Here is a 24,772-nt window from a genome sequence, read left to right as displayed (position 1 = left end):
CCATCGAGCGTCATGCGTCATAAAGCGAATTTGCATAAATTGATAAGCGCGTCACCATCAGAGCATCGTCGATTCATCTGTTGCTTGTTTAACAGCCACAAACTGTTAAACAAGGGAATCCAAAGGTCGAGGTACATTTTATTATGAAACAAAACGTCGCTGTTGATAAATGTTTATGCTAAATGGCTAGCCTAAATCATCATTAAACATATACAATTTACGATTGCACTTGTTTATTTTACGTTTAGAAAATGAGGGGGTTTTAAAAACAATGACAATAAGTTAATTATTTAAATCAAGCTTTTTTTAAATAATCAATTTTACATACTTAAAATATTAACAAAAGTTTTAAAATAAAATGCACCGTGGTTTGTGTGTGTGTGTGTTATAGCCTCTGAAGGTCAGAGACAGTCAAAATCACGGGAGTATAGCCTATCTGTTAACAAAGAGACCTTAAGAAAACTAGAACTTTATTATAAATAGATTTAGATGATTTCTTATCTATTAATGTCAGGGGATTTCTTTTTGGATCTAAAGGGATGTTAGGTGCTGTGTTTGTCCATGCGTTGCTAAAAATTCAATCATGATGCAATTTCCATTTTTATTTTCAATTTTTTTTCACATTTCAATGTGGTCTCTGAGGGGAATTTGCTGAGGTTAACTCCAGGGAAATCAAAAGGATACACAAAACCCACATGTTCATCTGTCAGTCATTAAGAAACACAAGAAAAACTCAAAAAAACTCCAAGTCAAGTACAGAGAGATACAAAAAAATGAAACTTAAAGTACATATAGTAAACAGTTTGAGGTTTTCCTTAAACATGTGTTAACGTTGGTTACTCAATAGGCTGGTGAGCAATGTATTGGGAACAGCTTAATATTAGCCCTATAATGACCTTATGGCGCTCTATTGTTGCCTTGCCAAGCTGCCTGGAAGGAACTAATTCATCACTGAACTTATGATTGCGGTTTGCATTAAGTGAATAAAAAGCTGCTTTGTGTCGCATGTGCTGTTTGCATTTGATTGATTTTCATTGACTAGTTTCATAGGAAATGGCACATGCAGATGCAAGTGCATTAAATACTAATTTAGGTAAAATGTAGATTTAAAAAAAAAAATGTTTTATTAATGCGTAAATTATTATAATCTCTATGTTTTTGTATACAGAAACATAATTCCAGTCATGCATAATGGAAATAAATGTTTGAAGTGTATGTCTTTTTACTCCACCTTGACTTAGTGAACTGAAACAAAAGACTAATATATATATATATATATATATATATATATATATATATATATATATATATATATATATATATATATATATACATATATATATATATATATATATATATACATATATATATATATATATATATATATATATATATATATATATATATATATATATATATATATATACACACACACATACACACACACACACACACACACAGTTGACGTCAGAATTATTAGCCCCCTTTTTTGATTTTTTTCTTCTTTTTTAAATATTTTCCAAATGATTTTTAACAGAGCAAGGAAATTTTCAAAGTTTGTCTGATAATATTTTTTCTTCTGGAAAAAGTGGTATTTGTTTTACTTTGGCTAGAATAAAAACAGTTATTAATTTTTTTTAAAACATTTTGGGACAAAATTATTAACCCCTTTTAGCTATTTTTTTAAAACCATTGTTTTACAATAACTTGCCTAATTACCCTAATCTGCATAGTTCACCTAATTAACCTAGTTAAGCCTTTAAATGTCACTTTAAGGTGTATAGAAGTGTCTTGAAAAATATTAAGTAAAATATTATTTACTGTCATCATGGCAAAGATAAAATAAATCAGTTATTAGAAATAAGTTTTAAAAACTCTTATGCTTAGAAATGTGCTGAAACAATCTTCCATCCATTAAACAGAAATTGGGGAAAAAATAAACAGAGGCGCAAATAATTCAGGGGGGCTAATAATTCTGACTTCAACTGTATATATATATGTAAATGTATATATATATATATATATATATATATATATATATATATATATATATATATATATATATATATATATATATATATATATATATAATTAACTTTTCTTTACTGCCAAACCCCCAAGTTTGATATTTAAATAAATATATTAAATGTTTGTTATAGATTGCTGGTTCCTAATATTTCCCATAAAATAAGTTATACTATTTAAACTAAGCCACTTGATTTATTAACTTTTTTATATGCTTTTGTTTATTATCATAGCAATTTCTATCTAGCCATTGATTCTAGAATTTTGTCATCTAAATACCATCGTTTAAGCCATCATTGTGGCCCTGTGGTTGAGAAGCATTGTTTAGATCCGGTTTGCATCAATGGTCTGATAAATGGCATAATAAAGGATTAAAGTGGAGCAAAACAGCTGTCAGTCGGTCAGATGCCTATAGTCCTTTGTTCGTTTTGCAACCTCTGAAAATGTGGAAGTGACCTTGTTGACACGTAAAAGGATGTGTTCACATCCTCTTATGCGAGAGGATGATTTCATCTGGGCAACAAAACACAATCCCAACAAACTTCCTATGTTAAGCAAAGAGATATGAGGGGTGTACAGATTATGAACAAGATGAGTGAAACTTTAGTCTTTGCTTGAAGTACATTATCCTGAGTCAGCTATCTTGCAAAATTTGGATTTAACTTTTTATTTTACAAATAACTAGAGCAGGAAATGCTTTTTTTTCCATTTTACACATTACCTGAGTAAACAAAACAACACAATGTTCAGAGGATTGGATCTTTTGTTTACAAAGACAATTCTATTTCAGTTTGTCTCACTTTTTTCAACTTCAAATGTTTCTTTGTAATTAATTGTGAAATTTACACAAGCTTTCTGAATGAAAACTGATTCTACACCTTTTACTTTTCAGTATAAAGAACAATTACACATCATTGGCAAGATGACAGGAACAGTATAAGGTAATGCATTATTTAGATTATTTAAATATGATTTCAAGAGTTCCCTCTTAGATATGCTTGGCACTTATAGCAGGTTTGGCATGCTGTCCCGGGAGAGAACCCTGAGCTTAGAGATATTTGAGCCCAGGGCTCCCGCCCGGTCTAGAAGCATATCAGGAGAACCGAGATCAGGTAGGTCTCGATCGCTCCCCCTTTAGAAGGGGAGAAAAAGGAGGAGATGGGGTGGAAGGGGGGATTCTTTCAAAACGAAGTGCAATAAGGAGAAAGTGATCCATTTATATTAAGCTAAGATCATTCTGATTGGATTATTACTGATTACGGATGAGTGGCCAGCGGTGCACAATCATATCACGTGCTCCTCTCAAAATTAGTTTATGAAACTTCACTTAAACACCATTAAACATTCTATTGACTGATTATTTACACAACACTGCTGCACTGAAAAATGAAAACAAATATGAACAGACAATAAAAGGTCAAAATCCACATTTTGAATTCATTCACTCATTTTCCTTCAGCTTAGTCCCTTATTTATCCCGGGTCACCACAGTGGAATGAACTTCCAACTATTGAATGAGCGTATGTTTTCATGCAGGGGATGCCCTTCCAGCCGCAACTCAATACTGGGAAACACTAATCGACTCTCGCTTTCACACACACAAACACCACGGCCAATTTTGTTTACCGAATTACTTATAGCGCATGTCTTTGGATTGTGGAGGGAACCAGAACATCCTGAGGAAACCCACGCAAACACCTGGAGAACATGCAAACTCCACACAGAAACGCCAACTGGCCCAGTCGGGATGCAAACCAGTTGTAAGGCGACAGTGCTAACCTCTGAGCCACCATGCCACCCCACATTTTGAATTATTTTATGTAAAACAAATGATGTTCCCGGAGATGGGTTGCAGTTGGATTAGTTGGCGGTTCATTCCGCTGTGGCAACCCCGAATTAATAAAGAGACTAAGCTGAAAAGAAAATGAATGAATAAAAACAAGTAATGGAAATGGCAACTTTGAATTATAATATCTGAATTCACATCACTATCAGACTAAAAAGCAGAAACAATACTATACTGCTTAAATGCAGTCTTTGAGTCTACCATGGTTTTAGGCCTAGTCCTCAAGTACATATTTATTTTTATTTCGTCATTTAAAACAATCTTTTTTTTTAATTACTGGTTCCTGTAAGTGCACAGACTCACCTCATGTAAACAAAAGAGATAGCAGCACACAGCGCACATTCTAACATCAGAGCCAAAATGCTTATACTGTAATACTGCAAGCAGAGTTTCTGAAAATCTTTACCTTCACAGGAGTTCTGCTTTACCGACTTGATGCTTTGATTGTGGGGACGAACAGGCAAACCACATAAAAACTAGCTGTCTTGAAATTAGACAGTGTGGATTTAGTTTTGTACTCACAGATGCCTGTAGATTAAACCCGTAATAAGCATTTATGCAGACAAATATGGGATAGCTTGCGCTTTGAAATTTTTTGTCAATAGTGTACAGTTTAAGCCTCCCTAAAGCAGCATTGAATTGTAAATGACTGGTCAAAAAACTGCAACTGCCAATTATTATTGTCTGCTTATTTTCTGTTGACGTACAATTTTATGTATTGTATAGGGGAAAGCGGGGATAAATGTGACAGCAAATTCCTCTAAGCCCTGATTTGTTTTCCATTTATTTACAGTGTCTCTTGGATTTTAAGTGCAGTAAGTAAATTACTTCAGTGGTATTTATTTTTTTTCTTAACCACAAGTTGTGTCTCATATGTCACAGTTATCATCAATCTACAGATTATTTTTTATGCTATTGCACGTACATTTTAAAAGTGCAATGAATATTAAAGGCAATAGCACTTGTTGGGATAAAAGTAACACTGTTACTGTTACTAATTTTATATCACCGTTGCTAAGAGCCAGTTGTTTTTCACTTCCATATTGCATGCAGTGTTTTTGTTTAGATGTTTTATAAATATATTATACATTAAAATGAAAATATTTTTTGCAAATATAAAATAGTTCAAAATATGTTTGCAGTCAACATATTATCAATGCCATAGTCAGCTATGTTTACTATAAACAAAAGGAAGCCAGTAAATCCATCATTTATTGTTGGGTTACTTTTGACACTGTCTGCTATTTTTGTCCTTAGTGAAATTATTTTGAAGTTGTTTAACATTAGTACAGAATACCACTTGATATTGATAGACCACAGCTGTGAGTTAGTAACCATAGCAAAAACAAATTTCTGTCCAAAACATTATCTTTTTTTATCCCTGCTTCCCCCTACTTTTAAATGCACTGTACTTACTGTATAGTCAATTTAAAAAGTAGACCACTGAAACAAAATACATCAACAACGAACACCCTCTAAAGCAGGGATGACAAACTCAATTCCTGGAGGGTCGCAGCCCTGCACGGTTTAGTTCCAACCCTGCTCCAACACACTTACCTGTAGGTTTCAAACAAGCCTGAAGGACTCCATTGGTTTGATCAGATGTGTTTATTTAGGGTTGGAACTAAATTCTGCAGGGCTGTGCCCCTCAAGGAATTTAGTTTAACTTCCCTGCTATAAAGCCTTATCGTAACAGTATGTCTAATAAGATCCTCAGTTTATCTAAGCTGATTCAAGATCCCATTGTGACCCAGCATGAAGGTTCACCTCAGCTCCTTCTCCTGATCATATTTCCAACAGCCCTGTACAGGAAGATTGCTCCCGAGCTTTGCCGAGGAAACAGGTGTTGCTCCATTGTTGTGGTGCGATCGGCCGCAGTGATAGACTCCCACACCACGAGGGGGTCGACGCTCATTGTGTGGAGTCTCTGATTGATGGGGACCAATATCCCCCATGCGCCTTCTCCTGTGAGCCCGGAGTCTTCTCATTCACATCCCTCCCTCTAGTAACAATACGACCAAACTCCCCCTGCCGCGATCGTTTTAGGAAATAACAGCAGTCAAACAATAGTGACAACATTCAACGGTAAGTGCTTCCTTTTATATGCTGCTGCCAGTGCCGACACAGTGGCCCAGTTAAGCAGATACAGGGATCTATCACAGAGCAATATTTACCAGAACCAGGATGCTGATTTGCTCCCGTCTGGGCGGAAATGAGGAACTCTATTCTTTCCTTTTAGCCTCTATTGGTACCTGTGGGAACTGTACGCTCAACTCAGTGTCAGTGTATGGGTTGTGTAAAACAGTGAACTGAAAGGTACTGTTTTTTTGTACTTAATGAAATGAGGAAACAAGTAAAATCATATGAAATAAATAAATAAATTACTTATTTTGAATAATAGATTTTTTTTTTTAATATTAGGTTTTTCTTGTTTTTTAAGGATTTTCAACAGATTGTCAAGCCCTGGAAGAGTTTAGTTTAGAAGCAGGGCAGGCACTGTTTTTTACCCAGTGTCATTTCTGCAATGTGTTATCAAGTGTGCAATAGATACTTACAAACCAACAGCCAATCACATGCAATACCGTATAGACATAGGCAAACTAAGTGATTACAGCAAGGACATTAAAAATATCTGTAAACCATTTAGGAAAGGGACACAAATAATTCAGCTTATGTTGTACTTTTAATTAACCCCTATGATTCAACTATGCAACAAAACACAGCAGACTCAAATTTATGAGAAGCAGAGAAGAGAACAGAAACCCTGAATGTAGCCACTGTAGACATTACTGTCCAACAACCAGGTAGCATGTTATTATTGCTAACATTGTAGAGTTTTTGCAGACAAGGTTACATAAAAAGATACATTAGGAGTTCATATAAAATACTGCAGTGTTTTTGAACCCTACTGTAGTAAAAAAATGGATTATATTGTACAAATTAGAGTATTTACAACAAAAGGATGCTACATCTTCATGTAGCATCAAATATTGTGACATGATACGCTGTTGTAAATACTGTTTACACTACTAAAGTCCCTTTAAGACAAGTAATTTTACTCGGCGGCCGTCTTTGAAACGCCTCTCGGTCAGTATGCTTGGGCCTTCTTTCTGAATGGGAAAACATCAAATTCTCCAAAACTGCTTGCCAAGCTTATGATTAAATTTCATTTTTGGAGTAACCAGTGGTGTAAAGTAACTAATTACAAATACTCAAATTACTGTAATTAATTACTTTTTCTCAGAAATTGTAATTTACTGAGTAGTTTTAAAAATGTGTACTTTTACTCTCACTTGAGTACATTTTTAGTGCAGTACCTGTACTTTTACTCTCACTACTTTCCTTCAACCCGCAGTCACTTTATTTTTTCTTGTCTATGGGAATTAGAAGAATCAGTCCTGTAATTCATGTCCAATCAAATCATACATAGAAGGTAAATCACATCATAATGAACTACTTTAAGACATGTGCACTTTACATTGCACCAAACTGTTTGGAAGCATTAAGTGTCATAGAAGATTTTTTAAATATTTACACGCATTGACCCAGAGACCGTTTCGATCAGGGATGCCCAAACCCAGGCTGTTTCTTGATTCCAAGAATGTAAAGAACGGACTTGCGTTCTTGTGGAGACCCGTCTTGCCAGGTGTCCTTGGAAGAACGAACATGGGAGACCGCGAGGGCAGAGAACGCGTTCTTTGAGAAATGAGATGCTGCATTCTTCCTAATGGTCACATGACCTTCACGTGTTTTAAATGGTAAATTATTTAAACATTACCGCATTCATACAAATATTTGTTTTCCCCCTTTTAAAAAGATTTACTGTGCATAAAAAATATATATATATTAATATACTCTGCACAATATAAATAAAACTGATTTTAATACGAATTTCAGCAAACAAATACCCTTAATGTCTTTATTCCTTTATTAAGATGTCCATGGTAATGTTTACTTTCACTGTTTCATTTAGGGAAACTCCTGAGGTAAATAAGTTAAATCGCTGAACTTTAATAATAAATCTAAATAAAATGCTGCACTTCCCACCTCCAGTCACAATGACTTCTGGGAATTCTAGAGCGAGATCGGCGCTCAAGTCTGCATCGGTGCGTCCTCGATATCAAGATTACATCTGGGAAGTTTCACGCATCCTCTGTTCTTGCGATCTTCAGTATTGGAACTGAACTTTGGCAGCTTATGATGACGGTACACGAGAACACAAGAAAGCAAGACCGCTGAAAAACGCATACTGAGAAACAGACACATTCCTGGAAGGCCGATGTCCTGCAGATTTTAGCTCCAACTTGCCTCAACACACCTGAACGGATGTTTCTAGACAGCCTAGTATGAGATTGATTAGCTAGCCCGGGAGTGTTTAATTGGGATTGGAACTAGACTTTGCAGGACACCGGCCCTCCAGGACAGGGCACCCCTGGTTTAGATGCATGTCACTGATGAGAAGATGATGGATATTTACTGTATGATGAACAAAATGGCCTTAAACACCCACCAGGCACAAGACGTCAACATGCCGTCAGATTGAAATTGTTTTTGGGTTTACATCAGTACTCAACGTCAGCCCGATGTCACTGTCCAACGTCCAACCTAAAACCAACCAAATATCAACGTCTAATGATGTTACAGCTTGACGTTGTGTCGACGTTACCAGCATGACATCTATCAGACGTTGAATTTTGGTTGCCATAACTGATAAATAAATGTCAGTATTTGACATCAATAGGATGGTGGTTTAAGATGTTGGCTCGACATTGGATTTTGGTCACTTTCTAACAACCTAAAATCAACCAAATATCAACATTATTTGATGTAATTATTGGACATCAAAATAGTGTTGTCCTTAAACGCTGGCTAGACATTGAATTTTGGTCCCCTGATATCACAACCTAAATCTAACCTAATATTATCTTCTAATGATGTTGTGTGCCTGCTGGGCAGTAACTAAATGCACTACAGAATGTTAGGCTTACAAACACACATCCACAAATTACATGTAAATGCATCTACTTTTAACAGCATAATACTCACTACCCACTACTCATGAGTACTTTTAAAAGGGCTACTTTTTTCTTCTACTTTGAGTAATATTTACAACAGGTACTTTTACACTACTCACGCTACATTTTTAGGCAAGTAATGGTACTTTTACCAATAACCAATAAAACTAAACAAATGTCCCATAAGTTTCATCTTTAAATGTTTGAATTATACAAAATCTGCAGAAACTCACGTCTGGTCTAAGCCCCTCCTCTAGAGTATTGTCAGTCTATACAGATCGATTATTGGCTTTTGTACTAGAGGGCGGAATTTATTCGCCATATAGCGATCGGCGATTGGCTCTTGTACTAGAAGGCGGGCTTTATTAGCCATATTGACCGTTACACTTTTCTCCATTCAAAACAAACGAGTGACATGTCTTGTGTATTCTATATACCATTTTGACGAATGTAAACAAAAACAATGGTCCCAGCGTATTTACTGTTTCACATTTTTACTTTTTGTAACTTCTGAGAATCTAAAAGGAGCCACATATTGATAAATAATGTTATGATGGCTGTTTTAACACTGAGATATGATTGAATTGCCTCTTGTTACAGTTATGAAATAGTTTGATAACAAGGAAGAAATGTTCATGGACCAGTGACATCACCACATTGAAGTGGTATATAGCAGGGGTATCTAAACTCGATCCTGGAGGGCTGGTGACCTGCATAGATTACAGACTAGCCTGGAAGTTTTAGTATACCTAGAAAGAGCGTGATTAGCTGGTTTATATGTGTTTAATTGGGGTTGAAGCTAAAATATGCAGGACACCGGCCCTCCAGGACCGAGTTTGGGCACCCCTGGTTTATAGTCTTTGACTATACTGTTATATAGCTTGTGTAGCTTTTAGCTCTGTAAATTGTGGTGTATACACTGTAAAAAAATGTGGTTTATTTCCGGCTTAATTTAACGTCTGTTATTTTACTTTTTTGTCGGTACCCCAGCTGCCGGAAATAAACCATAAAATTACACATTTTTTTACAGTGTATATTGTAGAAAATGGTATAAAGTACATTATTAATTAAGGTACTCTACAATAATTGAGATATTTTAGTTTATGTTATATTTGAATCATACTATATGAGCCATACTACATGAGTGTAATTTCCAGTCGAGTCCGGGGGGTTGTCCACCCTCCTGTAATTTAAAGAACATTATGTTCTGCTCGGAACTGTTAATAACCTCAGAATTATAATATTTATAGTACCGGAATGAATCTGCAGCGCTCAGGTTGTACAAGACCACATTGCAAAAGTCACAGCTATCTGAAAATTAGTGGAGTGTTTTTCTCCTAGTCTCCTAGTACAACATGGCGTGAATATACTTTATATATAAACCGTCATTTCAGGGTTCAGTGGGAAAATTGTTAGTAGTGACATTTTATATTATTTGGTTGGTGAAGTTTTGGTGAAGAGACACATTAATTGCTGTTGGTAATATAAAATTCTGCATTCATGCCATGCCATAATGACTATAATAAACCATTTGATATGACAAATAGAGTGTTTTACTCTGAATTGTTTGTCTGAAATCATATGATACAGGATGGAGTTCTCAGAAAATTCACATTTGATTGCTTAAAAAAAATATGCAAATAAAGACATTAACCCAACATTTGGGTATGCACAATGTGAAATTAATAAATTTTTAGCATTAGGTGTATGATAAGAAGCCCATTCCATTTTACCCAGGGTTTAGAATAATTAAAATATTGTTGATTACTTAAACTATTTCTCATGTATAGAGCTTACTTATTTAACTCACTTACATTTTAAAGTATGCTATATATACACTTTTATTATAAATCATAGAGATGAAAGTAAATGTTCACTTTCAATCGGAACTAGTTCAGTGGTTTTTCTGTCTGTCGGGTAAATACACGAACATCCCTGGATTGTGAAAGATACAAGTGTCCTTTTAAAAATGCAATACTGTACATACTTTGAACACACAATCTGTTGTTCTGAATTCTGTTTTACACAAATTCTCAGTGTCTATCCAATTGTGAATGACCAGTATGACTGAGTAGAATGCATGGCGAATATTTGTTTCTATATATACATTATAGGTAAATAAGAGTGTCGTTGGATTAGACTAAATAAAGCCCAGGCTAAATTTGGAAAGGAATATATTTTGTGCATGGCAGGTGCAAAGAGCTCACAGGTTTAAACAGTAAGAAATATAAAAAATTGATAGAGAAGATATAAACCCTGCTGTCGTACAAACAGGAAGAGGTTTAACACAAAACAACTTTACTGTTTCTTTCATGCGAGACATAACCAACGCCTAGTCGGATTCTAAAGGAGTCACTTTCACTTCAAATTATGACTCAAACCTAACGAATTCTGTACAGAGGAGCTGGCTGATGGAAAAAAAAAACATTCTGCATGTGACAGCCATTTAAACTGACAAAACTGTAATATATTCTGAATATGGTTGGTACAATCTAATGAAATTTGAATATGATTGTGAGAATCAAGGCATTTTTGAAACACTTTATATATTAAATCATACACTGTAAAACCCAAGTCAACTTTATTAAATGATATGAGTGTTAACTCATTACTTCAACTTAAATGGAGTAAGTACACAGTACTCATATAGATTAGTTTTTCAACTCTTCATTTTATGTGTTTTACTGTGCTCAAAATTGCTTCGTTTATTCAAATGAATTAAGTTCACAGTTCTCATTAGGATTATATTTTTAACTTAAATAGTTTGTTGCAATCCGTTTTCTCAATTGGTTTGAGTTACCTTAACGTATTGGGTTTTACAGAGTACATACAGTATATACAGTTGAAATCAGAATTATTAGCCCCCCTGTTTATATTTTTCCCCAATTTTTGTTTAACGGAGAGAAGATTTTTTCAACACATTTCTAAACATAATAGTTTTAATAACTCATTTCTAATGACTGATTTATTTTATCTTTGCCATGATGACAGTAAATAATATTGGACTAGATATTTTTTAAGACACTTCTATACAGCTTAAAGTGACATTTAAAGGCTTAACTAGGTTAACTATAGGCAGATTAGAGTAATTAGGCAAGTTATTGTATAACGATGGTTTGTTCTGTAGACTAGCAAAAACAAATATAGCTTAAAAAGGCTAATAATTTTGACCTTAAAATGTTTAAAAAATAAATGCTTTTATTAAAAGAAGATATGTTATCAGACATAATGTGAAAATGCTCTGTTTGAAAAGAATTCAAAGGGGGGGCTAAAATTTCTGACTTCAAATGTATATGACAATGACATTTTATTGGTTGAACACATTGTTGAAACCAATTACCATCACCACCGAAGTGTTCATACAGTTTCATTTCCAGTCTCAAGTTTTGCAATCTCTGTCCTTTGACTTTAAAAGACTTTGCATTAACTGTATTTTGGTCAATGGTCTATTTTTAAGTGTCATTCCACTTAAGCTGTATTAAGCAATTGCAACTTACACTTGCATCAATTACACATGTGATTTTGTAAAATTATGCATACTTTAAAGTACCCCACCATCTAGTGTTGTGAATATAATATAGTTTGACACTTCTAACTTACTGATGAGCAAGCACTACACACACACACACACACACACACACACACACACACACACACACACACACACACACACACACATATATATATATATATATATATATATATATATATATATATATATATATATATATATATATATATATATATATATATATATTCATTCATTTTCTTCTCGGCTTAGTCCCTTTATTATCGCTACAGTGGAATGAACCGCCAACTTATCCAGCACATTTTTTACGCAGCAGATGCCCTTCCAGCCGCAACCCTTCTCTGGGAAAATATATATAACACATGCATAAGGAAGTTTGTTATTTATATATATATATATATATATATATATATATATATATATATATATATATATATATATATATATATATATATATATATATATATATATATATATATATATATATATATATATATATATATAAAACAAACTTCCTTATGCATGTGTTTCTGTTGAATACTATTGTGCATGAAAAGGAGAAGCTCTAAAGCTGTTCTATCACACTTGTTCCTGCAGTCAAGCAAAACACTGAAGGCCAGTTCTTGCAAAATAAGCATGACCTTTTTTCATATGCTATGGGGATAATGAAAATAAATACATCATTTGAATATTCTAGACAACATTAAATGGAATCCTATTTTGCAAGTAAAAAGACTTATAAATTTAGACACCAGAATTAGTTGGAAAAATGTTTGCATTTCATGAATTAATAAGTGCATCAAATATGAATGATTGACTTGTGAATTCACCAGTGCATAAAGCTCCAACAGAATCTAAATCATGTGATGGAACATGGTGTTTATTTGACTGCATTTAACAACCAAACTCCACTTAAAACTGCAGACTTTATAATGTATAAATACATATGTACAATATGTATGTCAAGAAGAAAATATATTTAATGGCCTGTCACACCTTGTCATGCACTGTACTGGATATCACACCATTACCTTCTGTGTAAATACTAGAAAGGTTTCTGTAAGTCTGCTACGTGAACGTGATAAGATCTTAGACTTCACCACTGTTTTACATCTGACCGTTTACTACAGAGGAAGACAGAAAATGGCTATTGCTTTCTCCATGTACTGCAGTACAGTATATTTTACTCATATTTGTTTTTAATCTACAAATACATACTAGTTTCATAAGATTTACAAAATTAGGTTTTGCTGGTTCCCTTTAGACATTCTATTTACTTTAATAACTTTACAGCTACATGACAACTAGTGTCTATCTGACTATGTGGTTAATATCGACTTACAGTTTCTGTTCTGCTAACTGATTAAAAAATACATTTGCAAGTTCATGCAAACTTATTCTATTAACCTCTGATAACTTAACAAAACAGCCTTCTAGTACTCTAACAAAAATTCTTAAGTGGACCATCAAAGTAAAGATTAATCCAAATTTTAAACTCAGTCGAATACAATAATGTAAATTAACACAAACACACACAAATACTGATGTATACTGCAAATTGCACAACTGTGCTGTTCTACTACATTCATATACTATAAGTGAATAGCATTTAACAGGCTATGATTATAAAAAGGTATCCTGCATGCATCACTGCACAAAACCAGTGAATAGTAAAGTTTCCTCCTTTCATCTACAGCTATGAACATTTATAATCTTAAAACTCATTTTTCTAGCATATTGAAACTCTGGAGTTCTTCAAAACATCTTCGAAAAGTGTTTTCTTCCTAATATTGGCTTGCAAATCAATGACAGGCTTGAATTCAACTGCACATTTTGTTCACCTAGGTAAAGTTGTAATTCTGTAGTTTAATTATTTTCCTGTGCTACAGAAAATAATTGTGATATGGGAATTCACAACAGCCATGACTTACCTGGTGTTGTTAGCCTCTCCCCATGATGTCTTTGCCTTTTATCAGAGTGCGCAGTGAGACAGAACCGATGTCCTTGCCGTGTAATCCAGCACTTCTGATGAAAAGAGGCTGAAATGTTAGCACATGCTTCAGCATCAGGTGAAATCAGCCTATAGACACGCTGAACAAACGGCTACAACAACAGGAGCAGGAGTTTTTAGCACTTCTGCTGCGCTTTACTGTGACTAAACAGGAACTCAGAATGAGAAGGTGCAGAAAAACCAAAGAGGAAGACAGTGGGAGGAGGTTTGACACACACTCAGGCTTTGTTCTTTCATATATGCTTTAGTTTTATTAATGCCAAGGATGGCAACTTGCCATAAATGGCAAGCTTATCTTAGAAATTACTGCCTTTTGAAATTACTGCACAATAAATCTATCTAGGCATATATTTACAGTACAGGTATGTGCCAGAGAATTTGAATATCGAGGGAAAGTCCATTTATTTCAATAATTAGTTTCAAAAAGTGAAACCTGTATGTTATATAAGGCTCCCTATGTCACAGTCTAGTCAGATAATCAAAATATAATAATATAAAATTATTTTGAACAATTTTTGTATTATATATTATATTATATTATAAATGCAAATCTTTTTATTAGGTTATAATATGTAAATCAGAGATGAATTCTAGAGGGCCACTGTCCTGCTGAGTTCAGGGTTGTGGCTCAAAGGGAGACAGCTGTGGCTAAAAGTTACTTTTTCCCCATTTTAGTTACTAAGCTATTAAATGTTGCGTTTTATTAACGTCTGTACCTACCTCAACCTTAAACCTACCCCTCAAAGTAATGTAAAAATAAAAGTAATGTTGTACAGTGTCACAAAATGTTATGTTATTTAGGTCCCTTTATACCTTCTAGACTTTACCAAAGTTTAGCTCCAACCCTAATCAAACACACCTCGACAAACTAATCAATCAGTGCAATCAAAACAAGATATATCGCCCTCCAAAAGCACTTCAGAGTGAAAATAATCATGCTGTCATTCCACACCTAAGTGCTCAAAAAAGTGTCCACTTCAAAGAGCCCTTAAGGATTAATTGACACTTCAGGTCCATATGATCTTTTTGTGAGGGAAGTTGTTTGGTGTCACACCATTGCGTTTCATTTGGAAAAGCGCACCCCTATGCCATAATGCTTTCAAAACTGTTACTCTGGCGGATGGGCATTTCCTGGATCCAAGTTGTCCATCCCTGATGTAAAATGCCATGATTTTCTGAATTCGTTCTATAGTCTAACTGCCAACTCAGCTTGTATACTCAAAGTAAGACCAGTTCCCCTAAGGCCAACATTTGCATTTTGTACAGTAAGCGTCTATCTCTTTTTGTCAGTCTCTTCCCTTTTCAAAAATCACATATGCATTAGTCAGCTTAACTGTAATAAAGGCATCGCAAATAGTAGAACTCAATTTTATGGCTGATCCAAAATAGGAACTTAACTGAGAGATCAGCACAGAAAACGCACAATATGTAATGGTTAATTTCACGATGTAACAGGTAACACAATGTTTACAAGGTTTGACTCTGAGGCTGACTTGGTTGAAATATAATACTGCCATCTAGTGGTCTGAGTCTGACTACTTAATACACAAAAATAGCAAGTGTAAGGAACCTACATTCCCATGCAGTGCATGATTGATGTATCAGCACAGCATTAAACAATGGTTAAACTATAACATGGTAATATGTATGAAAAAATAATGGTTGGACTTCCTAAAATGAAAGCTAGAAATATATTAATATAATATGATCACTTTGGAATCCACTTAAGACCATGCATGCAACTATTACAATGGACACCAAATGTCAGCTCATGTTTTTATTTTTTAAGTATTTAAGTATTAAGTATTTTTTAAGTATTTAAGTATTATGATTTATAAATATATTTGCAAGTATTTGTAATCTGAATGTAAAAAAGGACTGAATTTATATTATATATTATATTATATTTATATTTATATATATATATATATATATATATATATATATATATATATGTGTGTGTGTGTGTGTGTGTGTGTGTGTGTGTGTGTGTGTGTGTGTGTGTGTGTATAAACATACATTTATTCATTTTCTTTTTGGCTTATTCCCACAGCGGAATGAACTGCCAACTTATCCAGCACATGTTTTACACAGTAGATGCCCTTCCAGCTGCAACCCATCTCTGGGAAACATCCATACACACTCATTTACACTCATACACTACAGACAATGTAGCCTACCCAATTCACCTGTACTGCTTGTCTTTGGACTGTGGGGGAAACCGGAGCACCCGGAGGAAACCCATGCGAATGCAGGGAGAACATGTTGGGACAGTGTGGAGAATACAAAATCTAAATTTACTTTGACTTGCAATACCACACATTATTTAACGTATTTTACTTTATTGAGTTTTTTTTTCCTGAAATAAACAAATTCCAATATTGATTCTTGCAGCACATTTAAAAAAAAGTTGGATCATTAAAGCATTTACCACTTTTTAATGTTTCCATTCCTTTTCACAACACTTAAAAAATGTTTAGGGGCTGAAAACAAGTGATGAAGTGATTCAGGTATAATTTTGTCCCATTATTCCTGCACTTCAAAATGCACCACACATTCTCTATCATGACAGACCCTGGCGTTTGGACTTGTTGCTTTAAACAGTCTGCATGATCCTTTTCTTCTTTTGTATGGAGCATGCACAGTCTATTTCTCCAAAAAAAATACATGATTCATTTTACCACAGTACAAGTTTCCACTGTGTGATGGTCCATCCCAGATGGCCCTGAGCCCAGAAAAGTCAATGTCCCTTCTGAACACTGTTAACATAGGGCTTCTTTTTGGCACAGTACAGTTTTAACTGGCATTTGTGGATGTAACAACATAATAACAACATATTGTGGTACTTGACAAAAGTTTGCCAAAGAAGTCCCTAACCCATGTGGTGATATTGTTTATATGAATGATAATTTTTAATGCAGTGCCACCTGAGGGATCAGAAATCACAGATGATCACCTTAGGCATGTGCTATTGTCTTTATCAGTGCCCTTATGCACTGAAAGTCCTTCAGATTCCTAGAATATTTAAATTATTTTATGCACTGTTGAAGTTGAAATATCCAAATGTCTTCCTATTGAGGAACATTGTTTTTAAACATTTCAATCATTTGGTGATTAACCAATTTACCTGATTGCTACCCCTAAATTGCTCCTTTCCTAACTGTTTTGGAAATGTGTTGCAGGTCTGAATGACAAGAAAGGATGTATATTTACAAATAAAGTTAAGTTAATGAGAGAAAACATTAAATATTTCGTCACCTTAGAATTATAAGGTTCTATCTGACATTTTTTTTTCTTCAAAATTGAGTTATTGACACATTCTTATTAAATGACAACTTATTTACATTATGTGATGTTTTTTTATGAGATGTTTTACATTTAAAGACTTTTTATTTAAAAAACAAAAAGGTTTTATCTACAAAGTCGCATTTTAGCTTGGTTCTATAAGGTTCTATCTGTGAGCCAATCAGCATTTTTAATGCACGCACGAGGACCAATTAGGATCAGCTTTTTTTGTCATTTTTCCGGACTGCTCCATTGACAGCGAGAAACTTTGACAAAATCAGTCAACTTAATAATGTCGCCCCACACAAAATTGAGATGTGTGTAAATGTGATGATTTAGAAGCATTTTTTTACATTGAGATTCATTCCTTCATTCATTTTTGCCTCAGCTTAGTCCCTTTATTGATCAGAGGTCGCCACAGCGGAATGAACCGCCAACTTATCCAGCATATGTTTTATGCAGCAGATGCCTTTCCAGCTGCAACCCAATACTGGGAAACACCCATACAAACTCAATCACACCCATACACTATATGGTCAATTTTAGCTGTCCCAATTACCTGTATCGCATGTCTTTGGACTTGTGGGGGAAACCGGAGCACCTGGAGGAAACCCACGCAAACACGGGGAGTAGATGCAACCTCCACACAGAATTGCCAACTGATCCAACCAAGGCTCGAACCAGTGACCTTCTTGCTGTGAGGCAATCGTGCTACCCACTGCACCACCGCATAGCCGACATTGAGATGAAATGTTATATGAAATGTTAAAAAATAAATATATTTAAAAATGTCTATATTAAACGGGAAATATATTTATTTGTTTATAGTCTGTGAAACACTTTTCAGTGTTTATTAAACTCACTTGATCATCATAAGTTTCTTTAAAAGTCTTTAAATTTAATATCAAGCCTTGAAGGGCAACTACTTTATTTAATCATGGGGCATATAATTCAATAAATATGATTCAATAATTCATATAAAATATAACAATTAATAAATATTAACATATTAATTAGAATGAAATTAACATCTGCACTGGACAAAATATTTAGCTCAGCCCTGTATGCTTTATTTAAACAAGAAAAAATATTTATCCTAAAACATAAAATAAATGTTAAAAAAAGCAAAAGTTTTACTTTCTCAAGCATCAACATATTGTTACTACACCACGTTATATATATATTTTTATTGTATTTCTTGAAAAGTAATGGTTCAATGAATGATCTGCCAGATAGAACCTTATAATTCCAAATGACTTTTCAGAAAGAGAAGGTTCTATCTGCATTTACCGTGTTTTTTTTTTTTACTCCAATTTGCAAATGTAAGAGAACTTTGATAATTTACATTTAGAAAACCCTTAGGGTCTCTGTCATGTTAATGTATGAAAGAGAACTGTTACACACATATTGTTTGCTATGTGGAATGCAAAAACTTTAAAGCTTAATATCTCAAAATCATTTAGAACGCAGATAGAACCTTATAATTCTAAGGTGACGATTTGTTCATATTGTTTGCAATTCAACACAAGTCAACGAAAATTTGGAAACCACTGTCAGGTGCAAAATTATTCATACCCCTGGAAAATTCTAATTCTGAATTACTTTTATTTTTTAGCTCATCTTTAAAGATGAATGGGCAAATATAGCAGTAGAGACATGCAAAAAGCTGGTCAGCATAAATGAAAGGTTTTGATTGCTGTAATACCAATAAAGGTTTTTCTGTTGATTATTGAAAATACTCTGTAAATTTGGACATGGACTTTTTGTTCTTTAAATAAGAACTGAGAAACATTCCTTTTTCCACAATGATGCCTCTTGTACATCATCTTATATATTTTGGGAAAAGCCTGTCTCATTTCCAATCAAATTTGCCAGGAGTTTTGATTAATTTTGGACTTTTGAATGCTAAGTATATTTTATAAACTATGTATTCAAAATTCTCATAGTAACTTTAAAAAAAAAAAAAAGTATTTTTTAGGTAACTGGTTAGTGTTTTCTGCTAGTTAGCAAATCAAACTCTAAATTTTTAAATAACATAATGTGGATTAAAAACAATTGCAAATTTGTCTCATTTTAAAAAACTAAAAAAAAAAAAAAATCCCTTACTGCCATCCCACATTTTGATTTCACACTTGAAAATATACACTGAAAAGAAAATTCAGCAAAATTGTAGCAAACAATTTATATGGCTTGAATTTAAACAAGGAAAATTAAATGTAGTAATGTTCAATTTAATTTGATTGTTTAAATTCAGCCCAAATAAATTGTTTACAACCACTAAACTTAAAAATAATGTTGTAAATGCAAGAAATCATCTTTGAATCATTTTTTTCAGTGTATATGCTAATTGTATATAGGTGATATATGCATATTATACATAGTTTGCCAAGATAAATTCAGGTTTAAACCATCTTTTGTTCCACATTAAAACAAACTTGTTACCATATAAACTTAAACATGTTTATAAAGCAGCACGTACAATTATATGTGGAAAAAAAATCATTTAAAAAGCTATACTAAAACAGTAAACAACTTAAACCCAGTGCTTAGAATACATATTTATACTTATGAGTATCTCTTCAAAACATTAAAAGTAGGCCATATTAGAATTTACAGTCCGTTTAACTGTAATTTTAAGTAGGCCACATTCTAAAAAAATTAGTGGAAAGAAAAAGTGGACTGAAAGGAAACTTTCTTAATTTGAATTTTAAAAGTAGGCTTATACTAATAGCACTATTGAATTAACTTTTTTGTAAGTCTTGTCTGTGTCCTATTCAGTCATTTAAAGCCCTTTCTTGGAACTACAGAAGATGCCTAAATATAAAAATTGCAATCTGCTTCTCATTAACCCCCCCACCAAAAAAAAAAAAAACACTTCTAAATACCTTTAACATAGTTATATATTTATGATTTATTTGTATATTCTAAATTGCATCCACATAGATAACAATAGATGCAAATTTTCAGACATCAACTGGAATGCAATATGACACCCATGCTATTTGTGCATGTGTCTTTTCACAGCCTGTTTTGTGCCCCACTCTTTCCAGAATGACATGTAAATTCAAATAACGCTTTACTAATACATAGTATAGATCACCACTGCATTTGAATGAAAGTTTGCTTTAATTTATCAAAGGGTAGACCTTTAGTGATTATTTTATGTGTCTGTTACAGCTAGAATAACTTTTATAGAACAATCCACTCTTGTTCCTTTATTCACTTGAATTAGGGCCCTGGCTTGGAGGGGGTCTAAGGATATAAGCAGCCAAAAACCTCTTATAGGTAGGTCTTTGGTACATTTCTTCTTCTTTGGACCAAGATGTGAACCTCAAAATATTATTATTATTATTTTTATTATTATTATTATTATCATTGTTGGTGAAAGTTACTTTTTAGCATAATATAACATAATATTGATTTACTCCCCAAAAATCTAACTTTGCATTACTCTTTCTGGTAAGTAATGTGTTACGTTAAACTTTTGAGTTACTTTTGTCTTTTTCCTACCTGACTGAGGCTTGAATTCTTTCAGAACTTGCAGGTTTTGTTCTTCTTATTTTATTAAATAGAGGAGCTGTATTACAAGTAATATTGCGTAACCTGTGTTACTTGCAATATTTTACCCCAACACTGGTTATTATTAAAATTATTCATTATTAATAACATAATAAAGGACAAAATACAGAACATAAAGTCCCTGGTTATTAATTTTTAAATATCAGGTATCATTTAATGTATACACTAACATTAATAACACTAATGTTTATAATAATAATAATAATTATAATTTTGTAATGGCTTTAAACATGATGCATATAAAATGCATGTGTTGTACAACAGAGTTGTTTGTGGTGTCACAATAGTTCTTAATAACTAGATCAGGGGTGTCAAACTCATTTTCTGGAGTGCACAGCCTTATAGTTTAGTTCCAACCCTGCTTCAACACACATACCTGTTGGTTTCAAAAGAGCCTAAAGTGCTCAATTAGTTTGATCAGGTGTGTTTAATTAGAGTTGGAACTAAACTGTGCAGAGCTGCTGCTCTGAAGTTTGACACCCCTGATCTAGATAGAATGTTTAGAATGCTGATATATATATACAGTTGAAGTCAGATTTAGCCCCCCTTAAAAAATGAATTCCTTTTTAAATATTTCCCAAATTTTCGCATTTGTTTTTTTTTGTTTTGTTTTTTTGGCTAGTATAAAATCAGTTTTAGTTTTAATTAAAAAAAAAACATTTTAATGTCAAAATTATTCGCCCCTTTAAGCTAACTTTTTTTTTCCGATAGTCTACAGACCAAACCATCGTTATGCAATAACTTGTCTAATTACTCCAACCTGCCTAGTTAACTAAATTAACCTAGTTAAGTCTTTAAATGTTATTTTAATTGTATTGAAAAAAAGTAAGTATCAGCATTTAATTAATTTATTATAGGCTGTAAAAGCAATACAAGTGTTACATACAAGTCCTCATAAAGATTTAAACTAAATCAATATGTGATCTAACACTTAATATATAAAGTTTTATGTTGATGAAAGTCATTTCTGGGTGCTGTTAAAATAAGCCGAAACGTTTGTTAAAATAAAACTAAACTTATTAATAATAACTAAATTATTTGTCCACAATAACCATCGCTCAGATGAAAAATTATGTTTTGTTTTGTGCCATTTTGGTGATATGCATTGTTGCACTCATAGTAATGTTTTATCTTCTTCTCTACTTAAATATGCCTTCGGGACATACTAACTGAAGTTATATTATATAATGTATCATTGAATCTCTAATATACTGAATTCAATTATAATTCGGCACTGGTTTTATTGATAATCTACCAGTGGATGTCGTTGTTCTCTCGAATGTCACTGCTAGAGATGAATGAGCGCAAAGCCCTGCGTAAAGACCCGTCCGGCGCCTTTCTCAATAGAGCAGATACGGCGAGCGAGGGAGAGAGGGGGGCAAAGTGAGTGTCTCCTATCACACTAGAGCTCAAACTAACGGGATCTGCTTATATCCTCTACATGCGCAGAGATTCAAGAACCAGACAAGTGAAAGCGCGTGTCCGATGTACTCAAGGAAAAAGAGAGCTAGCGCGAACTGAGATTTTTAAATTTTTTTGTTACTTTTCTGCTTTTGCTGAACTGTTTGACGGTGATACTGTGACCTGTGTGGAGATTTCTTTAATTGCGAACGCGTATTTATTGTAGTGTTTTTAAATCAGGTATCCAGAGTTTGCCCATGTGTTGGAGACAGATTCGGATTCACATTAGTTTTTATCTGGCATCGGTTTGAACCCAGCGGCTGTGGACTGATCAAGCTCAGACTGCCAACTGATTTGATATCCTTGTAAAATCTGCAGACGGGAACGCATCTTCTCACTAGGACGCACAGCTGTGTTTCAGCACAGGAGAGGCTGAGGAAGGCGCGCGAGGATGTTGAGAGTCTCTGATGCTTTGGTCACTTTGGTGACTCTCTGCTGTGTGCTCAAAGGGACTGTCGGCGGATATGGAATGAGCATGTTCGCCGCTCAGACCTCCCCGCCGGATCCGTGTTACGACGAGAACGGACACCCCAGAAGATGCATCCCCGACTTCGTAAACGCGGCGTTCGGGAAAGAAGTACGCGCGTCCAGCACCTGCGGCAAAACGCCGAGTCGTTACTGCGTGGTGACCGAGAAAGGGGACGAAAGACACAGAAACTGCCACACGTGCGACGCGTCAGACCCAAAGAAGAATCACCCACCAGCTTACCTGACCGACCTGAACAATCCTCACAATCTCACCTGCTGGCAGTCGGACAATTACCTCCAGTATCCTCAAAACGTCACTTTAACTTTATCCTTGGGCAAGAAATTTGAGGTGACCTACGTGAGTTTGCAGTTCTGCTCACCTCGACCGGAGTCTATGGCGATCTTTAAATCGATGGACTACGGAAAGTCCTGGGTGCCTTTCCAGTACTACTCGACCCAGTGTAGAAAGATGTACAACAAGCCCAGCAAAGCCACGATTACTAAGCAGAACGAGCAAGAGGCCATCTGCACAGATTCTCACACCGACATGCATCCTCTCTCCGGCGGGCTGATCGCGTTCAGCACCCTGGACGGGCGACCCTCCGCGCACGACTTTGACAATTCACCCGTACTTCAGGACTGGGTGACCGCCACTGACATTAAGGTGACTTTCAGCCGCCTGCACACTTTCGGAGACGAAAACGAGGATGACTCGGAGCTGGCCAGAGATTCCTATTTTTACGCAGTTTCCGACCTGCAGGTTGGAGGCAGATGTAAGTGTAATGGACACGCATCACGGTGCGTCAAAGACCGGGATGGAAACCTAGTGTGCGAGTGCAAGCACAACACAGCCGGACCAGAGTGTGACAGATGCAAACCTTTTCACTATGACCGACCCTGGCAGCGCGCAACCGCCAGAGAAGCCAACGAATGTGTCGGTAAGTCCATCATTTATATCTGCATCATCTCTGGAAAGCGCCTACGGCGAGAACATCTCACCAAAGACATATCGTTTTGTCGCATGTGCAATTTGTTTGAGATGAGTTAGAAACCAGCCATGACTGCCAAGTCAAAAGTGCGGGTGTTTTCTTTTTAAACGCAAGCATTTTGCTTGAAGTGAACTTTCAGGACCATTACAGTATAGCAATGTTCAAGTGACAGATTTATGAAGCATTTGCGCAATGGTTTGGAGAAAGATAAAGAAAAAAAATCTAAACATGTAGGACTTAAAATATGATTGGAGTTTAGCAGCCAGGTACCGACAGTCTCCATTACTATTTCTCAAACATTTAGAAAAGATTTTCACCAATTTTGACTTCGAAGAGCTTTTGGTTTGAAAGCATAAAATAAGGACATAATTAACAAATCTACAAATTAACTTCCTAACGATTTTATGCCTTGCAAAATTTTGGTTTTCATTACAAAAATAAACATTAATATGGAAATGTAATAAGCCTGTATATAGCTTAAATGTTTAATGCTCACCTCATTTTATCAAAGCGTAAATATTAAGGAAACAAGAATTTGTCGCCTGTCCATGGCTTGTTTTTTTA

The 24,772-nt window shown here is 34.5% G+C and overlaps 2 protein-coding genes and 2 long non-coding RNA genes across 4 annotated transcripts in view; 3 read left to right on the top strand and 1 right to left on the bottom strand.

The window, feature by feature from the left end:
* The window catches only part of pik3r5 (phosphoinositide-3-kinase, regulatory subunit 5), a 47,130-nt gene extending 32,541 nt beyond the window's left edge, over positions 1-14,589 (bottom strand). The window contains exon 1 of the mRNA XM_087257191.1: positions 14,347-14,589. The gene's annotated coding sequence lies outside the window, so the exon portion shown is untranslated. The remainder of the gene's footprint in view (positions 1-14,346) is intronic.
* The window catches only part of LOC147843513 (uncharacterized), a 721,012-nt gene that overhangs the window by 228,789 nt on the left and 467,451 nt on the right, over positions 1-24,772 (top strand). The gene's annotated exons all lie outside the window — the stretch shown is intronic.
* Positions 6-5,960, top strand: LOC141386264 (uncharacterized). Its single transcript, XR_015493665.1, has 3 exons — positions 6-131; positions 2,918-2,966; positions 5,672-5,960. It is a non-coding gene; the product is annotated as an uncharacterized LOC141386264 (long non-coding RNA).
* Positions 22,636-24,772, top strand: part of ntn1a (netrin 1a) — a 124,307-nt gene continuing 122,170 nt past the window's right edge. Inside the window, 1 exon segment of the mRNA NM_131029.2 lies at positions 22,636-24,157. Within this exon segment, the coding sequence (NP_571104.1) occupies positions 23,143-24,157 (1,015 nt within the window). The 5' untranslated portion in view covers positions 22,636-23,142.

Source organism: Danio rerio, chromosome 6 (genome assembly GCF_052040795.2).
Source record: "Danio rerio strain M-AB ecotype USA chromosome 6, GRCz13ab, whole genome shotgun sequence".
Taxonomy (NCBI): Eukaryota; Metazoa; Chordata; class Actinopteri; order Cypriniformes; family Danionidae; genus Danio; species Danio rerio.
This window is presented reverse-complemented; position numbering and strand designations above follow the sequence as displayed.